The 18,963-nt window shown below is 49.4% G+C and overlaps 3 protein-coding genes across 4 annotated transcripts; 2 read left to right on the top strand and 1 right to left on the bottom strand.

Annotated features, from left to right (window-relative positions):
- The first annotated feature begins 1,249 nt into the window (after window positions 1–1,249).
- Window positions 1,250–5,801, top strand: RAB13 (RAB13, member RAS oncogene family). The gene is made up of 8 exons (XM_065877245.1): window positions 1,250–1,507; window positions 3,196–3,256; window positions 4,108–4,168; window positions 4,408–4,485; window positions 4,591–4,680; window positions 4,801–4,866; window positions 4,971–5,024; window positions 5,236–5,801. Exons 1-8 carry the CDS (start codon window positions 1,384–1,386, stop codon window positions 5,311–5,313), a joined length of 612 nt encoding a protein of 203 aa, XP_065733317.1. The 5' UTR covers window positions 1,250–1,383; the 3' UTR covers window positions 5,314–5,801.
- A 3,558-nt stretch (window positions 5,802–9,359) lies between these two features.
- Window positions 9,360–12,000, top strand: JTB (jumping translocation breakpoint). Its single transcript, XM_065874951.1, has 5 exons — window positions 9,360–9,881; window positions 10,041–10,078; window positions 10,283–10,365; window positions 10,822–10,901; window positions 11,451–12,000. Exons 1-5 carry the CDS (start codon window positions 9,799–9,801, stop codon window positions 11,605–11,607), a joined length of 441 nt encoding a protein of 146 aa, XP_065731023.1. The 5' UTR covers window positions 9,360–9,798; the 3' UTR covers window positions 11,608–12,000.
- CREB3L4 (cAMP responsive element binding protein 3 like 4) lies at window positions 11,923–17,055 on the bottom strand. 2 transcript variants are annotated; one of them, XM_065874930.1, is made up of 10 exons: window positions 16,772–17,055; window positions 16,237–16,414; window positions 15,750–15,996; window positions 15,484–15,605; window positions 13,427–13,519; window positions 13,187–13,293; window positions 13,004–13,072; window positions 12,811–12,895; window positions 12,521–12,617; window positions 11,923–12,391 (listed from the first exon to the last, which is right to left on the bottom strand). In XM_065874930.1, exons 2-10 carry the CDS (start codon window positions 16,408–16,410, stop codon window positions 12,198–12,200), a joined length of 1,188 nt encoding a protein of 395 aa, XP_065731002.1. In that variant the 5' UTR covers window positions 16,411–16,414; window positions 16,772–17,055; the 3' UTR covers window positions 11,923–12,197. The 2 variants fall into 2 exon arrangements, with proteins under 2 accessions (XP_065731002.1, XP_065731010.1); XM_065874938.1 differs by lacking the exon at window positions 16,772–17,055 and having other exon boundaries at window positions 12,198–12,391; window positions 16,297–16,410.
- Between the last annotated feature and the right edge of the window lie 1,908 nt (window positions 17,056–18,963).

The raw sequence follows: 18,963 nt of genomic DNA, 5'->3' as shown, positions 1-18,963 counted from the left end.
TATTTCAGCTTCCTGGTTGCCAAGGCTACACATTCACAGTCTGTTCAGTGGGGTGTCAGGAGTACTGTCTCAGGGCTGTGTTAAAAGATCCGGATCTCAAAAAAAAAAAAAAAAAAGATCCGGATCTCATGAAAAGAACGAGACCAGACATTTGTAGTCCCAATCTCTGTCTTCCTGAGCTGGCATGTCAGAGAATTCACACACAGGGTCCCAGAAGAAAGACTGTTCAAAATGAAGCTCCAGAATGTGTCTAGGTGAAGTCTGCGTGTGTGTGTGTGTGTGTGTGCGTGTGTGTGGGCGCGTGCCGGCGCGCGCCTTGGGATATGTGTGTGTGTGTGTGTGTGTGTCTGTGTGTGTGTGTGTGTGCTGATTTCTATAGTGTAATTACTTTTAATTTTCACTCTGTTCCACCAGGGGGCAGACTGACTCAACGAATAGCCACCAACTCCAGGCATCCCGCTTTTTTCAAAAGGAATTGGGATTCTAAAACTAAGGGCTTGGAACACTAACACCAGAATTCTAGAACTGCCCCAGAAGGATTCTGTTTTCCCTGAGTCGCCCCTCCAAAAATCAGTCCCCAATTTTTGGCAACTCCCAGTGCTGTCCTGGCCTTCACCCTTATTCCCCCAAACTTCCCTTTCCCTTAATTCCTCTAAAATTCCTCTTCCCCTGGTCATTCTGATTAAACTTCTACTTCACATCACCCCAGCGTCTCTGGCTTCAGACTGGAAGAGTGAAGTCAAAAGAGGGGGGACGGGGGCTTCCCTGGTGGCGCAGTGGTTAAGAATCCATCTGCCAGTGAAGGGGACACGGGTTCGAACTCTGGTCCAGAAGATCCCACATGCCGCAGAGCAACTAAGCCCGTGTGCCACAACTCCTGAGCCCGCGTGCCACAACTACGGAAGCCCACGCGCCTAGAGCCTGTAACAAGAGAAGCCACCGCAATGAGAAGCCCGCGCACTGCAACGAAGAGTAGCCCTCGCTCGCTGCAACTAGAGAAATCCCGCGCGCAGCAACAAAGACCCAACACAGCCAAAAATAAAATAAGTAAATAAATAAATAAAAAATTTTTTTTTTTAAAGGGGGACGATAGTAAGCAAAAAGCTATGGGAAATGGCTAGGGAGACAGGCCAGTGTTGGCTGGGAAGGGAAAGCCCAGAGAGCCGAAGTCCGGGCTGGCCTCCTTGGCCAGCAGAAAGGGGTGGGCGGGCAGGGGGTGGGGCCCAGAAGAGTGCCGCCTCTCCTTTTTCCCGGAGCCTGGGCGGAGAGGGAGGAAAACTTCCTGGCCTGGGCTCCGGGGCCGCTCTGTTTGCCAACCCTCCAATCCCGCCTACCAGTGCACGGCGCTTCCCCACCCCTCTCCCGGCACCCCCAGTGTCCGCCATGGCCAAAGCCTACGACCACCTCTTCAAGTTGCTGCTGATCGGGGACTCAGGGGTGGGCAAGACTTGTCTGATCATTCGCTTTGCAGAGGACAACTTCAACAACACTTACATCTCCACCATCGGTGAGCCCACTGGCCATACCCTAGATCCCCGACTCCCCCATGCCCTCATCCTCAGGCTCTTGGATTACTTGTGGCCCACTTTTAAGTCCCCTTAGAGTCAGGCTTCTGAACTCCAGTCCCTGAACCCCGTCTCAGACCCATCGCCCTTATATGTCTCCGGATAGTACCCAAACCTCTAACCTCTCTGAGACCTCCAGGTTACTCCTCAGTTGTGTCAGCCCCTTATTTTCTTGGTACCACCTGTTTCCCTTGTCTCCCCAAAACCACATGAACCCTTCTTTATTTCCCTCTCAGCTCCTCTTCCCCCACCCCCATCCACCTAGAACTCTTGATCCACTCTCCACATTTCCTGTATCCCCTCTCCCTGAACATCTGTCTCCCAATTCTGCCAGCCTCTTTCTGTCCCACTGAGTTTGCATACTCTCCCATTGCATTCCCACCTTACCATCTACTTTGCAGTCTCCCTGCCCCTCAACTTAATAGGGGTTGGGGAAGATGGAACAGAGTGGCTGGGTATGCTGGAGAGTGGCCCAAGGACTGTGATCAGGAATATGCAGTCAGCCTGGTGAGGAAGCCAGAGTGAGGGGACTTTTGGGGTCTCTGAGTCAGCCTGGTGACTCAGCCTCCTCAGGCTTGGGGGAGGTGCACAAGTTTCCACTAAGAACGTTGTCTCCCCTCCTCCCCTCTCATCATTCTTTTTTTTTTTTAATTTATTTATTTTATTTATTTATTTTCGGCTGTGTTGGGTCTTTGTTGCTGCGCAAGGCCTTTCTCTAGTTGCGGTGAGCAGGGCTACTCTTCCTTGAGGTGCGCAGGCTTCTCACTGCGGTGGCTTCTCCTGTTGCACAGCATGGGCTCTAGGTGCGCGGACTTCAGTAGTTGTGGCACTCAGGCTCAGTAGTTGTGGCACGCGGGCTCTAGAGCACAGGCTCAGTAGTTGAGGTGCACGGGCTTTGTTGCTCTGCGGCATGTGGGATCTTCCCAGGCCAGGGCTCAAACCCATGTCCCCTGCATTGGCAGGTGGATTCTTAATCACTGTGCCACCAGGGAAGCCCCCCTCTCATCATTCTTAATCTCCTCTGGCCTGGGAAATAAGACAAGGAGAGTATCAAGACATTCTGGTTAGAAAGAGGAGAGAAAAATGCTCCTCTCTCCTAATTCAGTCTTGGGGGAATCTTGTTTAGCCTCAAATTTTCTTGTTTCCAAGCCTGGCCTACTAGTTAATTCACATAGACTGTCATCAGTTACCTTTTTCCTTACTCTTTACCCTGTAGGGCCAGGAGGGTAGGTGGGAGAACTGGGAGTAGAGGGTTCTAAGAAAACAGAAAGAAAAAGGAATCTGAAAGTAATATTTTGGGGGAGACACATTGAATTGAGAGAGTTGTCAGCTGGCATGGCTAAGCGGACCCAATATAAGTGCCTTAGAGGCCTTAAGCCTCCTTGCAGAATTTTCATCACCTTCTCCCCTACAAAGCCTGTAAAATCTAAGTAAAAACAATATGCTTGCTATACAAATACAGCTTTGAGAAAATCCCCCTAGTTTTACACTTCCTACAAGATTGCTTCCCAAGTGCCTGCCCTGCAGAATTTCTGGCACTGCCACTACTCCATTCCTGTCCCTCTCACCACACATTTTTACATGCATGTATATGCATGTCTCAAATTCAGTGTACACTCTCCACCTCTAGGAATTGATTTCAAGATCCGCACTGTGGATATAGAGGGGAAAAAGATCAAACTGCAAGTCTGGTGAGTGAATCCCTCAGGACTCCTAAGCCAGACTTCCTCATTTACCTCCTATAGGTGTTTCTCTTCTTTTTAGCTTCACTTCTCTCCCTTTCCCAATGCTCCTTCCAGTACATTTTCTAATCCATTTCTGTCACCTCATTCAGATGTCCTTTCATCTCTCTTCCTGCTTACTCAACTATTTTCAGCTTTTTTGTAATTCTCTTGCCTCTCCTGGACCTGGAGCATCCTCTGAACTTGGCAACTGTCTAGCTAGATCAATTGTCTGTTGAACTATAATGTGGAAACAGGCTCTAAACGGTTAAATAGCAAATAGCAGAATTAAGACTTGACTCTCAGTCTAGTGGAGAGGCCATAAGGCCAAGTGTAGAGGTTTGACCTGACTGCCCTGAGGAAGCTGGAGACCCTAAGGGTGTCAAGTGGTAAAAGGCTTGATGGAGGCATTCTGATTCAACAGATAAGAGGAGAATGTGGTTCAATCCTGGTTCTGGTACAGAATGACCTTCATCAGTTATTTGGCCTCTCTAAATCTGTTTCCTCATTTGTAAAATAGAGACAATAAAACATGTCTCACAAGGATAGAGTGAAGATTACATACAATGACACGAATAAAATGATATATACACAGTGCTTGGCACAGAGTAAACAATGAATAAAACAGAAAGACCTGTTTCTTAGGCCTTTACCATCACTCGGTATCAGCTCAACTGTCTTTTATCCCTTTCTTCCTTTACTGTTTCCTAATTCTGTTCCTTTCAGTTGCAAAAGCTAAATTCTTAGGGGGTGGGGGTGGGAGTCTCTCTTTGGAGACCTCTTCCCTGTATCCCACCCCATGAAATATTCCACCTCTTCAGGGACACAGCTGGCCAAGAGCGATTCAAGACGATAACTACTGCCTATTACCGTGGAGCCATGGTATGAAGTGTGGTTCTGGACAAGGGATGAGGCATGAGGCACTAGAATGTATGAATATAGAGGGACAGGAGTTGGGGCAGAGAAAAATGGGGAGGGGCACAGTATGGGTTGCAGAAGGCCCCATGTGGCCTAGTGATTAGACTTGTGGATAGAATTTGCAGGGTCACTTAGAGGGCAGTGGGAAGCCTAAACAGGGGAATATGGTACAAGGCTCCATTGTGAACTCTGCCATTCCCCAGGGCATTATCCTAGTATATGACATCACAGATGAGAAATCCTTCGAGAATATTCAGAACTGGATGAAGAGCATCAAAGAGGTGAGGACCCTCCCAGAGAGACAGGGGAATTGGGTAGAACCTGGAGGATGAAGGAGACTGTGAAAATGAGCAGGATCCAACTTTAACTCTTACCTCTTATCCCAGAATGCCTCGGCTGGGGTAGAGCGCCTCTTACTGGGGAACAAGTGTGATATGGAGGCCAAGAGAAAGGTCCAGAAGGAGCAGGCCGATAAGGTAAGAGCAGGCTGGGCAATGTTCTAGAACTGGGCCAGGAGGGCCAATATGAGGCCAGATTGCAGGGACTCGGCTGCTGCCCTTCATCCAACTCTCTTTTTACCGCTTCACTCCGTGCAGTTGGCTCGGGAGCATGGAATCCGATTTTTCGAGACAAGTGCTAAATCCAGCATGAATGTAGATGAGGTGAGACACACCGCATCCTTCATCCCTCAAAGAGACGAGGTATTGGAAGATAGACTTATCCTCCCCTCCAACCTGTTCTGATCAATCTCTACTTTCCCCATTAGGCTTTCAGTTCCCTGGCCCGGGACATCTTACTCAAGTCAGGAGGCCGGAGATCAGTGAGTTGGTTCTGCTGGGCTAAGTACAACTGTGCATGTGAGAGTGTGTGTGTGTGTGTGTGTGTGTGTGTGTGTGTGCGTGTGCGTGTCGTGCACGCGCGCGTTGGGAGTAAAAACTGACGAGGAGAGCAGTGCTAAGACTGCCCACGAGGGTGACCCCAGACCCCAGCTAGGCATTCTCACCCTGACCCCTGTACCTTTCTCCCTCTAGGGAAACAGCAACAAGCCCTCCAGCACTGACCTGAAAACTTGTGACAAGAAGAACACCAACAAGTGCTCCCTGGGCTGAGGACTCCCCTTCTGCCTATCCGCCCTAAGCCTGGAGGCTGAACCTGAGGGAGGCAGGGCTAAGGGGCCGGGCAGGGGAGAAGTAGCACGTGGGGCTTGGAGGGATAGAGATGGGTAGATGGTGGAAGAATGGGGAGAATATGGAGAAGAAAAAAAGGAAGGAGTGAGGAGGAGAGAGGAAAAGAAGGAGGTAGACTAGAGAGGGAAGGAGAGGCAAGAAGAAGGGAAAGAATTGAGAAAGTGAAAGAAGGTGAAAAGGAGGTAGGAAGAGAGGGAGGAGGAAAGGAAGGATCGATGGCCCTAAGCCTCAGACCTTCTCTGGGTTTCCAGGGCAAATATAAATGTAAATAAATAATTGATTTATTCTGTTACTGGAGCAGGCTTTAGGGTCCTATGAGAGGCTGGCTTAGCACCACCGTCTGAAGGTTTGGTCCTATCCTGTCACTCTGCATGGTCTTTCTCAGTATTAAAGGCCACCATTTGCACAAACGTCCCTGGTTTGGGTAACTTTCATCATTGTCGGAATTGCTCTCTACTCATAAACCTAATTCTTGTCTCTCTGAGGTTGTTGGTCTGCTTGAATCTGGCTGAGTTCCTGGGATGCCTAATCCTACAGCTCTCCCTTCCCCAGCTGTTTAATTGATGAGGGAAATAAGGAGCAGAGTTTCTTTGAAACTGAAGGTCTGGACATCCTCTTTCCAGCATGGGATTTAGAGGATCCTTGTGTGCAGAGTCTTGTCCAGGAGATTCTAAAAGAGCAGGACTCTTTCTTGGGCCTCCCCAGAGGAGTGACAACCCTAGCCTCAGGGAAATAGCAGAACCAGTATTTCTTATCCAGTGATTTCTGCTAGCATCTTTGATTCTGCCAGGAATCCCTTTCAGCAACTAGTAAGCATTATTATCTGCTTTTATAGGTGAGGAAAATGAGACACAGAAGAGGTTCATTTAGTCATAAATATTTATTGAGCATCTACTATGTGCCAAGCACAATGGTCAAGTTAATATAACCTCTGGGTGGTACTTACTAGAAAAGGTACTAGTAAAATTTAACAAAAACTGCCCATAACTACTGAATAACAAAGAAACAAAACTATTGGCATGCAAAAGAACCACGAAAAAGAAACTTAGACTTGGGACTTCCCTGGTGGTACAGTGGTTAAGACTCCCACTCCCATTGGGACCACTCCCAATGCAGGGGGCACAGGTTTGATCCCCGGTCAGGGAACTAATATCCTGCATGCTGCATGGTGTGGCCAAAAAAACCCCCAAAACCTTAGACTTGAGTTCCCTTAAGTATACGTAGACCCCTTTCACTCTTACAGGTTTTTTGTTGTTTTTTTTTTTTTTTTTGCGGTACGCGGGCCTCTCACTGTTCTGGCCTCTCCCGCTGCGGAGCACAGGCTCCGGACGCGCAGGCCCAGCAGCCATGGCTCACGGGCCCAGCCGCTCCGCAGCATGTGGGATCTTCCCGGACCTGGGCACGAACCCGCATTCCCCACATCGGCAGGCAGACTCCCAACCACTGCGCCACCAGGGAAGGCCCTATGCAGTATTTTTAAACAGCAAAATTATCTCACAGACTTGATCTTTTATCAGGATAATGAAAATGTCAGATTTGGTTTAGACAAAGTACCATTAGAAGTTTTATTCATGGATATGATGTTCAAGGCATTTAAGAAATCCCCAAGCCTGCAGTGTGGAAGTGGATGGTACAACCCTGGAGCTATCAGCAAAGCCTTTTTGTGTGCTGCTGTTTCTGTTGGTAAAAGACAACACTCAGAAAAAAGTCTGACAGTGCCAGGAAAAGGACTCAGAAAATAATTTGAAAAATGTGGAAAATAATTTGATAAATGTATTATGTATCCAAGCTTCAATGGGGTGATGATCCTTATCTGTGGCTTATGTGTGAGCTCTGTAGTCAACTGCTCAGCTAGTTTAATTTGCTCAGGAGATGAGGAAAGACTTGCATTTTGTGAATCCCAGGAAAAAGACTGACCAACATCTTTATCATACTCCAGAGCAGATATTTTAAAATCCAGTTTCAGCACGGAGACCCTATTCAGTTGCTTGGTATGGCTACTGGAAGTGAGATCTTACAAAATCTTCCAGCTTGTCATGAGGCACAGTGGGATTGGGTAAGGAGTAACAGAATACAGTATTTCAGCTAAAACTTTTATTATGGCTAAAAAATACTGGGAAAAAACCCCATATCCTACTTTCTATAACATATAACTATTGACGTATACAGACAAATAATAACTTAAAGGAACAAATAGTTACAAACTTAAAGCTCAGCCCTCACCAGGTGGTGGTTGTTTTTTCAACTCCCGCCCAGTGATCTTTCCAGTCTGTTAGTTCTTGCTCTTGAGCAGCCAGATTTTAGTCTGCTGGGAAGAGAGAATTTATGGGATGTAGCACCAGATATACTGTTGATCTCCAAAAGTGCGCTAGCTCTTAGGGCTGTGGGGGGAGGGGAGTAGCTGTGATCTTTAGGCTAGAAAGACTTCCTGAGGGAGAAGAGTGTGGAGCAGAGTTAAGAAGAAAGCATGGGAAAAATTAAAAAAAAAAAAGAAGAAAGCATGGGGATAAGTACTTTTTTTTTTTTTTTTTGCGGTACGTGGGCCTCTCCCTGCTGTGGCCTCTCCCGTTGCGGAGCACAGGCTCCAGACGCGCAGGCTCAGTGGCCATGGTTCATGGGCCCAGCCGCTCCGCGGCATGTGGGATCTTCCCGGACCGGGGCATGAACCCGTGTCCCCTGCATCAGCAGGCGGACTCCCAACGACTGCGCCACCAGGGAAGCCCGGGGATAAGTACTTTGATCTTAAGAAGTGGGATACAGATTATTAATAGTGCCTAGATTTATATGAAGTTTATTTTAAATACCTCCTATCTATCTACTGAGCAACTACGAAAACTAAACTCATAGTCCAGGTGTCTGAGAGGCTGCAGACATACATGTATGTAAAACTAGGAGGAAATTTCTGGCATAATTAGGATAGTGACTAATACATTACCAGACAGTAAAGCATGAACCCAGAATGTGGGTCAAGTCGTTGCAGTTCTGGATATATGTCAAGGTTTGGCTCCATGGGGAGGGAAAAAAGGCACAAGTCTGTGGCCTGGGGATTGAAAGTCTAGGCTTAGGTCGCAGCTCTCCTACTAGCTGTGTGCCCTTGGACAAGTGACACACTCTGAGCTTATTCATAAAATAGGTATAATATCAACTCTGATTCCTCAGGATTACTGAAAAGGATCAAAATGAGTTAAACGTTGAATTCAAAAAGTACAATAGAAATGTGAGGCAATATAATTAGAAGAGAATAAAGGATTTTCATACACATTTCATTTGCATCTCGCAAAAAAAAAAAGACCTAGAAAATGCACATTAGCATTTCCATTTTCCACAGAACATTGACTGCCAGATACCGTCCGAAAGTCACGTAGCTAATAAGCACCTGAACCTATGAACCTAAACTCAACGCTTCTTGGGATTTCAAATCTCACGCTCTTCTGATTGCATTAGGTAGGAGCAAGGGAGAGCTGAGAACATTTAAGGAGGTTATTCAAAGGACCGGTTCTGGGGAGTAACTTAGCAATTAACATGCGAGAAGGTGACATCTGAGTAGAGCTGAGTGGGAGCCCGGAGACAGGGGAAGGCTTCATTCACAGAGAGTCTCTGGTATTCCTGCCCCTGGAGGGAGGAGGAAGTGCAGTTTCACCTCCATCCCTGGACCGCCAACCCAGCTTCTCCCCTAGACCATCGTTCGAGGCGGGAAGGGGGCGGGGTATCGGAAAGCCTGATGCTTAATGGTGAGTCCTCGGATTTTAAAGAGGGAGGAAAGTCCTGAGAGGGCGACGTATAGTTCCTTTTCATGTCTCGCTGTTCACGTAGCCCAGAGGGGCAAAAAGGCGAAAGCCCATGGAGCATCGAGAAGGACCACAAGCCTGACAGCCACCATCTTCTCGGTTCCGGCAAAAGACTACCAGGACCATAATGCAACGGTGCGCCGAGCCAATGGGTCGCATCTCGCTGCACACATGCAGGGAGATCCAATTCCCAGGGAGCAGCGAGCGGAAGACTACGAGGCCCATCAGGCAAGCCAAGGGCCTCTTCTTCCGATGACTGGCCTAGCTCTGGAAAACCTGCCCACGCCCAGGATCCTCCGCGCGCAAGATGGCCGCGCCGGGAGCGGAAGCGGAGCGGAGGAGGTGCTAGGCTCTACGCCCCCTCGGCTTTCTGTGAGGACCATACCAGTCCGAAGAAGGAAGCTCATGGACCCGACAAATGCGTATTGCCTTTTCTCGCCGTAACCATGGGGGCGTACTGACAGAGCCTTTGATCTGATAGGCAACCCCAGCATTTCGCAGCCCTGACTTGGAACCTCCCCGAGGACTGCAGTGTAAGCGCGGTCTCTGCGTTCCGACCGAGGCAGGAGGCCAGTCAGGCAGGTCCCTCTGTCCCGACAGGTGGGACACTGAGCACTCCATGCCAGCGGGCGCGGGGAGGCGTGGCCTCCCCCAGGGCCGCCACCTCTGCTGGTTGCTCTGCGCTTTCACTTTAAGGCTCTGGTAAGGAGGGGCTGAGGGCAGGGAAAAGGAGGGGACGGGAGGATCGGATCGTCCCCGCCCCCTGTGTCCCTGGACCGTGGAGGTGGGGGTGGGGTGGGGGGAGGTTCCCTGTTTTCTGGCTTCTGACTTTTGCCCATTTCCCCCCCTCACCCGCTTCAGCCAAGCAGAAGCTCCCGTGCGGGAGGAGAAGCTGTCAGGTGGGTGATGGTCTGGGAACCCGACGCCCCTATAGTTGTTTTGTTTTGTTTTGACCTCCTCCCATATACCTAGAGATCAGGTGGAAAAGGGCGGCATCACGTGGAGCGAGGGCATTCAGCTGTGCTGGGAAGTTGATGGGCAGAACTTAGGGGAGAAATATTTTCTGAACGAGGTCTGGGGCTTGCATTTCTCTCCCTCTCTAGTGAGCACCTCAAATTTGCCGTGCTGGCTGGTGGAAGAGTTTGTGGTGGCGGAAGAGTGTGCTCCATGTTCTAATTTCCAGGCTGTGAGTATCTGTTTTCTCTCCCCTTCGTCTTACATCGAATCAGACAGGGACTGTCTGTCTAAGTATGCCTTTGCATTGTCTTTTCGTCTTTTTTCCTTGCAGTCTCAGTGTGAGTCCAAATCTAAACTGGTCTTGCCCCTGAAAATGTACCCTTTTCTTTCCAAGTTAATGGCAACGTCCAGCTAATAACCGTGTTCTGTTCATTTTTAATCTAGTAGGTTCTGGAACCTGCCCTTGCCTCTCATAGACTATTGACCCTGAAGTGTTCTTAGTAACACGTACTTCTCATCCTGTAACCACCACCTCATCACCCCCGTGAGAACTCTTCATTAGTTCTCTGTTGCCTACCAGCTCTGAGCCGTAGCACTTGGACACCTTGTCCATTCTGAATGGCAGCCTTCCTGTTTCTCCCACTGCCCCTTCCTAACAAGTGCTTTGGTCCTTTCCTCCTGGCAGAAAACCACCCCCGAGTGTGGTTCCACAGGGTATGTGGAGAAAATCACATGCAGCTCGACTAAGAGGAGCGAGTTCAAAAGGCAAGTGCTCTTTCTCTTCTTGAATCCTCCTAGATCACCTCCTTTGCTTCTGTGACTTTAGGTAGATAGTCCTGCCTCTTCCTCTTTGTATGGAGGTAGCATGGCATATTGGAAAGGGGAGGGGATTTGGAGGCCAATTACTTGAACCGAAGTCCCAGCTCTACTCCTCAGCACTGTATTATTGGCCATATTTTCTCATCATTAAAACTGGTTAATACCAGCTCTGCTTATCTCACCAGAAAATAAATTAAATATTTGAATGGGATTAATGTACTGTAAACCCTTTATTTTTATTTTTGGCCGCACCATGCGGCATGCTGGATCTTAGTTCCCCGACCAGGGATCGAACCTGTGCCCCCTGTAGTGGAAGCGCGGAGTCTTAACCACTGGACCATCAGGGAATTCCCTGTACTGTCAACACTTTAGAAGGCTGACGCTGGTTTCCTCTTTTCTCCTCAGATATATCTTGGTGAGGATGAAACAGGAGGGAGATTAGAGGGAGAGGCAGTCTGGTCTTCCCTGGGGATAACTGTTTTTTCTTGCCCTCAGCTGCCGCTCAGCTCTGATGGAACAACACTTATTCTGGAAATTCGAAGGGACTGTCATAGGTGTGGCCTTGGTCTTTGCTTGCCTTGTCATTGTTCGTCAGCGACAACTGGACAGAAAGGCGCTGGAAAAGGTCCGGAAGCAAATTGAGTCCATATAGCTACCTCCTCCCCTTTCATCTGGGTCTTAGAGACCCTACCTCAGACAGAAAGGGGAATGAACTGACTCGTGCCCCTGGTTCTCTGGAACCTTGTGGTGGCACCCCCTTTCTCCCATCTTCCTCATCTAAATCATTAATGAGCAGAATAAAAAGAGTAAAATCGTTTCCTTCCCTAGTGTAATTTGGTTTGGGGCAGGAAGTCATGGGGGTAGAGAGGGAAAGGGGGTGGCAACTTTAGGCCCCAGTTTACCAGGTACCTATCTTCCTATCTCTTCTACTATTACTTAAAACTGTCAGGATACAATTTTAGCAAAAAAAAAAATTTATTTCTCAGCCAAAATGTCAGTTTCCCCTCAACCCTATCCCCAAAGAAGAAATAAAATCACAGATACATGACAAAAGTATTTGAGGTGCCCCTTGACATAGGCAGACTGAGCCATGGGGTACAGACATCTAGGGCATCCTGATGTGATTCAGACCCCTGAGGCCAAACAGCCCTGAGTGGGAAACCCAGGAGGAAGCAGAACCACAGCCAGCGGAGCCCTGGATTCCTTATTGTGATTGGGAAGTGGGCCAGGAAGTGTTACAGCTCACATCTCATCTGCATGCAGCACAGTTCTGATGTGCCTGCTGGGGCCTGCCCTCCCTCCTGTCTTCTCAAGCAGTGTCCTTGTTGAGCCATTTATACCCTTGGCCCCAGGTGGCCCCTCCAATCTGGACTCCACTGCTGGATTCTCCAGATTTTCTGTCATGTCCCTGTGAGTCAGGATGTTTCTGGAAATCACTGTGGGGTGAAGGAAAAAGGGCAGTAGAATAGTGCTCCCTTGGTTGGGGATCCTAGACAGAACAGGACCTCCCTCCCACTTCTTGACTACTCTGGAAAACAGAGTCCTTTCCTGCCTTTGCCTCTCACCTCCATGAGGCTGGTAATCCTCAGGCCCAGCTTCTGGTAAGCCCTGAAAGGGGCTGAAACTGGGCAGGATGATGAGAGCCAAGGAGAAAAGAAGGATCTGGGAAGAAGCAAGAGGACATTTGGGCTGTGGGGACAATAAGGGAAGGGAGCAGAGGGCAGAGTGACTAGGGGGCAGTTGGGGTCATCAGGGATGGGAAGATAGGTCTGGCTATGGAGTGGGGGCATCAGGATGGCGACCTGGCAGAAGACGGAGGAGGTGGCAGGGGAGATGGGAAATAGATTAATGGTACCAGAACACAAGTGCTAGTCTGGGCAGCTTTGTTGGAGGTGTGAACAATAAGCATCTGCAGCTGGCGGAGCTGAGTCACCAGGGAGCTGGGAAACGAGGGATGAAGAGTTAGATCTCCCGGGAACCAGGGCCCGAGAACGGTATCCCTGTGTGCTGTACCCTTACCCCAACACACGCACTATGTTTTCACTCACATGTTGTGCCTCTCCAGCTCCTGGACTTTTTTCTGTAGTTCCTGGTTCTGTGCAGAACACGCAGCCACCCTAGGAAGGGTGGAAAGGTAGGATAAGGCTCTGTAATCATGAGTCCCTGACCTTGCCTGCCTTGGTGAGGAAGGGGGCCCAGTCGTGAATCCAGAAATGTGAGTCCAAACATACCTGCTCTCTAGTCCATCGATGTACTCTTTCTTCCGCCGCCGACTGTCCTGAGCTGACTGCTTGTTACGGATTTTCCTCCTGACCTTCTTGAGGACCCTCTCCTCTGCCTGGGGGCCCAGGGTGTGTCAGTCCTGGGCCCTTAACCTCCCCCAACTCCTCAACTCTTCCCCTGCTATCCTGGCTCCTCAGAGGCCATGGTAGAGCCGCTGGGTTACGATACCCCTTGGGGAAGCGTGTTACCTTGGTGAGGGGCAGGTGAGAGGGTAGGGACACCCCTTCCTGTCCCAGCAGACGCTTCTCCTCTTCTGTCAGGAACAAGGTTTGACAGGGCAGCTGGTGGGGGACGAGAGAAGATGAGAATGGAGAGAGGGTCATCCCATTTTCAGTACTCATGCTGTTCCCCTTGCATGCCTCCTGGAGAGAGTTTCCTATTTGCACTGAGGAATAACAAACCGTAAAATGAGATGAGGGGCAGGGACCTTCATGCAGACAGACTGTTGATTAAACCACAGGGACTTCCTGAGGCTGACAAGGGAGAAAGGTGGTTTTGTCATATTTTTGCCCACAGACTTAAGACCTTGGCAATCACAGCAAGTTAGGAAGGGCCTATTCTGGTCCACATTTGTGCAGACCTTGTGGGTATTAGAAGAGGATGTGGAGTAACTCACTAAGGTAGGGTTTGCTTGACCTTACAGCAGGCAGATGATTGTCAGCCATTAACTTCAGCTTGGCACAGTGTTACCATGACCTGCCAACCACAAGGAGATCCCTGGGGCGATGGCCCATCCTCCCCTAGGGGCTGAGCCCTACCTTTCAGACTGAAGTTCTGTCCCCTCTCAAAGAATTCCCCAAAGGCAACCAGACTGAACAACTTCTCATAACAAAGTATGTGGGGAACATAGACAGGTGTCTGGTTAATGTGAGCCCATCAACTGAGTAACTTGCTTTTCTAACTAATACTTCTTTTTGAAAGATTTATGCTTCACTTTGTGACTCAAGAGGAATTTGCTTTTGCCTGTTGATGGTCTTTGGCTTTTAGCTAAACCACTTCTAACTCTGCCTTATTCTGATGTTCCCTTCTTGCCTCTGTGACTATTTGGTGAATCGTTAGAGGGGTGTCCCTCCCAATCCACCTAATCAAAATCTCTAAAAATGAGGTCGAGGTATTTATGTATGTATGTATGTATTTTTGGCCGCGCCGTGCGACTTGCTGGATCTTCGTTCCTGACCAGGGATGGAACCCGTGCCCCCTGCAGTGGAAGCGCAGAGTCCTAACCACTGGACTGCCAGGGAATTCCCCTAGAGGGTTTTATTTTATTTTATTTTATTATTATTTTTTTTTCGGTACATGGGCCTCTCACTGTTGTGGCCTCTCCTGTTGCAGAGCACAGGCTCCGGACGCGCAGGCTCAGCGGCCACGGCTCACGGGCCCAGCTGCTCCGCGGCATGTGGGATCTTCCCGGACTGGGGCACGAACCCACGTCCCCTGCATCGGCAGGCGGACTCTTAACCACTGAGCCACCAGGGACAAAACCAAAACCAAACCAAACCAGGACTTCCCTGGTGGTCCAGTACAAACTCCCCAGTGTTTCTGATGCACACTCAAATTTAGATGCCTCAGACTTTTTAAGATTCCTCAGCCCAAGATTCTAAGATGCTTGGCTTGGCTTCTGGTCTCAGCTTCAACCACAGATTTTCAGGGAGGCTAGAACCTATTCCCTGCTTTTTGCACACAAGGAGTTCTTTTCAGGATAAAGGGAGGAACAGTGACCTAGGCAAGACCCCCTCCTCATCCCCGCTGCAGGAACCAGCCCAGCTAGCCTTGGGAAGGTATGTGATGTGTTACTCCCCTACACTGTAACCACGGGCAGTGGGTGCCTGGTGAACCATTGTTCCAGTAAAAAACGTAGTTGCAGTTGCTTCTACATTCTGTGCCCAGTAACCAGTTGGATTCCCAGGTGGCCTGTCACATTTCCACATCCTGACCCAAAGCCGAGACGATGGCCCTAGCTGAGCAGACAATGCTCATGGGCCTGGGCTTTCTCCAAACCCTATCCCTGGATTCCCTCAGCCCACCCTCTCCTTAACTGAGGCATCACCCCCTTACCCCCAAGGGATTCTGTCTCTCTTGTCTTTTCCTGCTCTTAAAGTTGCCCACATCTCCCTGGCATTCAGGCCTGATGCCACAAAAGTTAGGGCAAAGACAGTGTTCAGCATCAGTTTTCCCCTCCCTCATCCCCTTCTCCCCAGTTCTGTGTACCAGGGAGTACTGAACCCAGCTGACCCCCAGGACTCACCAGGGCTGCAGGAGGCACTGAGTTTACAGTGCCTGCTCTGGGCAGGATGTGGGCATGAGCATCGGGAGGCAGCTCACTGACCACACAGGCATCAGGCACCATAAATGGTGGGCTCCACTGATCTGAGGGAAACATAGGTGGCTGGGAGAAAGGAGATGGATGGCCGCAGGCCCTGGGTAGTGGCACAGGTTGGGGAAACTCCCTTAACCCCAGGGTTAGGGCTGGACCTGAAGGGCCTTTGTCCGCTTCCCACAAAGAACACTGACCTATTTGGATGGAGATGAGCCCTACAGCTGGCCCAGCTTCCCCCTGCATCCTCTCTAGGGTCCCTGCCTCATAGACAACCTCATAGAGGGCAGGGGAACTGGGTGGCTTGGGGGCAGGGGGACTGTCTGGATGACGAGGATCCTCAGAGATTCCACTGTCACTGCCAGGAGATGCTTCTGAGCAGTACACTTCATTGGGATCAATGAAAAGTTTCAGGAAATCTTCAGGCTCACTCTCTTGAAGACCCTACAGTAGAAGAGGGTGTATATGTGTATAAGGAAGAATTCTGGAAGTCCTATCTAACGTCAAAACTAGATCCTTCATGCTTCAGTTTCAGTCCCTTCTGTCCTTGGACATAAGTATAGTTACAGCTCATGTCTATTTTAGGGGCTCTGTCTTCAGACTTCTAAGTGGAAGCTGAAGCCTCTTGGACTTCTTACCACAGAGTTGTCTCAACCCACACCCACTCCCACTCATCACACTCACACAGCCATGGCCCCCACTGGACTCCCAGCCTTGCAGCCCCTGTTCCTGTAGCCTAGTTACTGGGACCTCTGAAGGTGGACCATGGAGTCCCAGCTCCAGGAAGGATCCTGTTGAGAAGACGTCTTCTGGAGGCTCCAGCCACATTTCCAGCAGGTCAGGGGTTCTGAAATCCATGCTTCTGCGGGGAGGCATGGCGGGGGAAGGGGGGCAGTTGCAGAAGGAGAATGATGGCTCTCCCCCTCCCCCACCCCCCACAGTTTCTGGGCTCCTCTCCCTCTTCCATTATCCCCCTTCCTCACCTGTGCAGCCCCCTCACCTGTCACCCGGAGCTCTCGCCTTCGGCCTTATCTCTCTGGTTCAGACCAACAGGCACCCCCCTGGGTATTACCTGTTCCGAAGAGCCCAGCCCTGCCAAGCCAGCCTAGCCCGTTGACGGCCCCAAACACTACACCTTTTCTTTCCTCCAGGATCTCGCATCCTGGACCTGCCTAGCCAAACCCCGCCCCCAGCCTTACACTACGTAAGTGGGTTGCACCTAGCCAGGAGCCACGATACGGGCGCAGTAGCTGGAGCAGGGGGTTAAGAGGAGGAGCGTGCACAAACCGGTCTTAAAACAGCAGCCTGCCCTTTCTGCCTCAGTTTCTCCTAGCGATAGCAAATCTTCCTGAGGGTTTGCTGGCTCCTCAGGGAAGGATAGAGATGGCTGTGACTGGAGCACAGGACGCTTGAGTGCCTGTCCTCTGGACGTCAGTTTTACAGGCGAGAAACCACGGCGGGGTTGAAAACAAAGGAGGGAAGAGTCCATAGGATTGCCGAAGACTGACAGAGGCATCCCTTCCCCCACCCCGTGGCGCTCTTCCCACACTTGAGTCTGATTGGACGCTAAAGACATCCAGAGCTTTTGAGGGGTAGTGCATTGAGCCAATGGGATTACCGTCTCGAGGCAGGCTCCACCGTAACTGGTCGGAACGGGCTGTCAGAGAAGGAGTGGGGCCAATGCGGCCGGAGCACTTATTTGTCTGGCGGGGGTTTGGTTCCGAGGGAGGGTAAGAGCCAGAAGACTTACTGTAGGGAAGGGGTGGGGTATGTGTGGGGGGGGCGCCGGGGGAACTTCCGGAATGTCGGCGGAGGCTTGGTTTGGTTTAACTTGCCACGTGACTCCGAAGTGTTAGGGAGTAAATAACCTGTTGACCCAAGTTATGTGACAGCACTTTGACTCAGCGGGCCGGAAAGTCGCGCAATCGCAGGTTGTCCAAATCCGTAATCCATGCATTATGCTACTGATAAAGAACAGCACTTATATACGCACACTCACAGGATTCTCTGTTAACTAACGGAGGGACAAGGGCCTAGAAAACTGCAAGAGGTTAAAAAATCATTCGCATTTGGTTTGGGAATGACTTATTTTTTGCGCATGATTACCAACGACAATATGCAATATGTGTCCTGCATTTGTATAGTTTACAAAATGTTTTTTGTAAGCATTGTTCCTCATTTAATACACAACAGCGCTGAGGTAGACAGGGCAGGTAATGTTTTACTAACTTTACCAATGAGAAGACAGATACGTGACTAGAATGTAGTAATACCGAAACTCAGGGCATTTTGCCTTGGTCCAGAGACTGATGACCCAGGAATTCACTTTAAATAAAATAATGGATATAGGATAATACTGATATAGGTATGATTTTTCATCTGCCTGCCTCCCCATCAGTACTTCAGATAAAGGATAGCTGAGTGAATAAAGCACAAAAATATGGGTTGATCCAGAGTTCAAACTGGTATTCGTCCTGTGAAAATTTAAATGGGCTGAGGGTGAAGACAAGAACAGGATCTAATATTTATTGAGTAACTGATATATGGTCAGGTATTTTCATGTTACTCATATAATTCTCATAACAACTCACAGCTGGCAGAAAGAAGTTAAGTAACTTTCTCAAGATTACTCTTGTTGACTGAAAAACATTGTACAACCCAAAAGTTGAAAATTTTATTTGTCAGTCTTTCTGAGGACTTCAAGCCTGGGAGGCAGCCTCTCAGACGGCTCTAAGGGACTGCTCCAAAGAGGTAAGGGAGGAACCAGGATATACAGGAGTTTTTGCAACAAAGACCAGGTATTAGGAACATCAAAGGATTATTATTAATTAAAGAAAACCAGATATCTCAAGTTAATGAAGTTAGTACTCTATGTATGGGAAAATGTAAGAGCTTGGGCTCACTGAAATTATTCCTTTGATTTACACCTTAGCTCTCTAGGGCCAGTTTCCTGTTCTATCCCATCCCAAGTCCCTCAGGGCGCACCTTTGGAGGTGGCTGCAGTGGCTGAGGGCCTGGCAGCAGGGCAGCCCATTCCTATCCATCCTGAGTTCTCTCTGGGCTTACCAGGCGCCTGTAGTGGCTTGATGGCTGCAACATCCTTTGTTTACTCATATGGCAGGCAACATTTTTCATTCACACTTTTTAAGTAGCTGAACCAAGATTTGGATGCCTGAGCCCATATTCTTTGTACTATACGAAGCTACCTTGCTGGGGCTTTCTCACATTTTCCCACTCTGGCTTTCCTGCTCATCTCCCCGCATCTTGCTCAAGTAGTGAGGAGACAAAGCAGGCTTCCTAGTTTCATGCAGAGCTCTAAGGAAAGCAGAGCTGTCCTTGCTGAGATCTTTCCTAGAGGAAGAAAGTTTTCAAAGGGCTTCCTGCAGGCTGCATGTGTAGAGATGATTAAGT

The sequence above is a fragment of the Phocoena phocoena genome, chromosome 1 (genome assembly GCF_963924675.1).
Source record: "Phocoena phocoena chromosome 1, mPhoPho1.1, whole genome shotgun sequence".
Lineage (NCBI taxonomy): Eukaryota > Metazoa > Chordata > Mammalia > Artiodactyla > Phocoenidae > Phocoena > Phocoena phocoena.
This window is presented reverse-complemented; position numbering and strand designations above follow the sequence as displayed.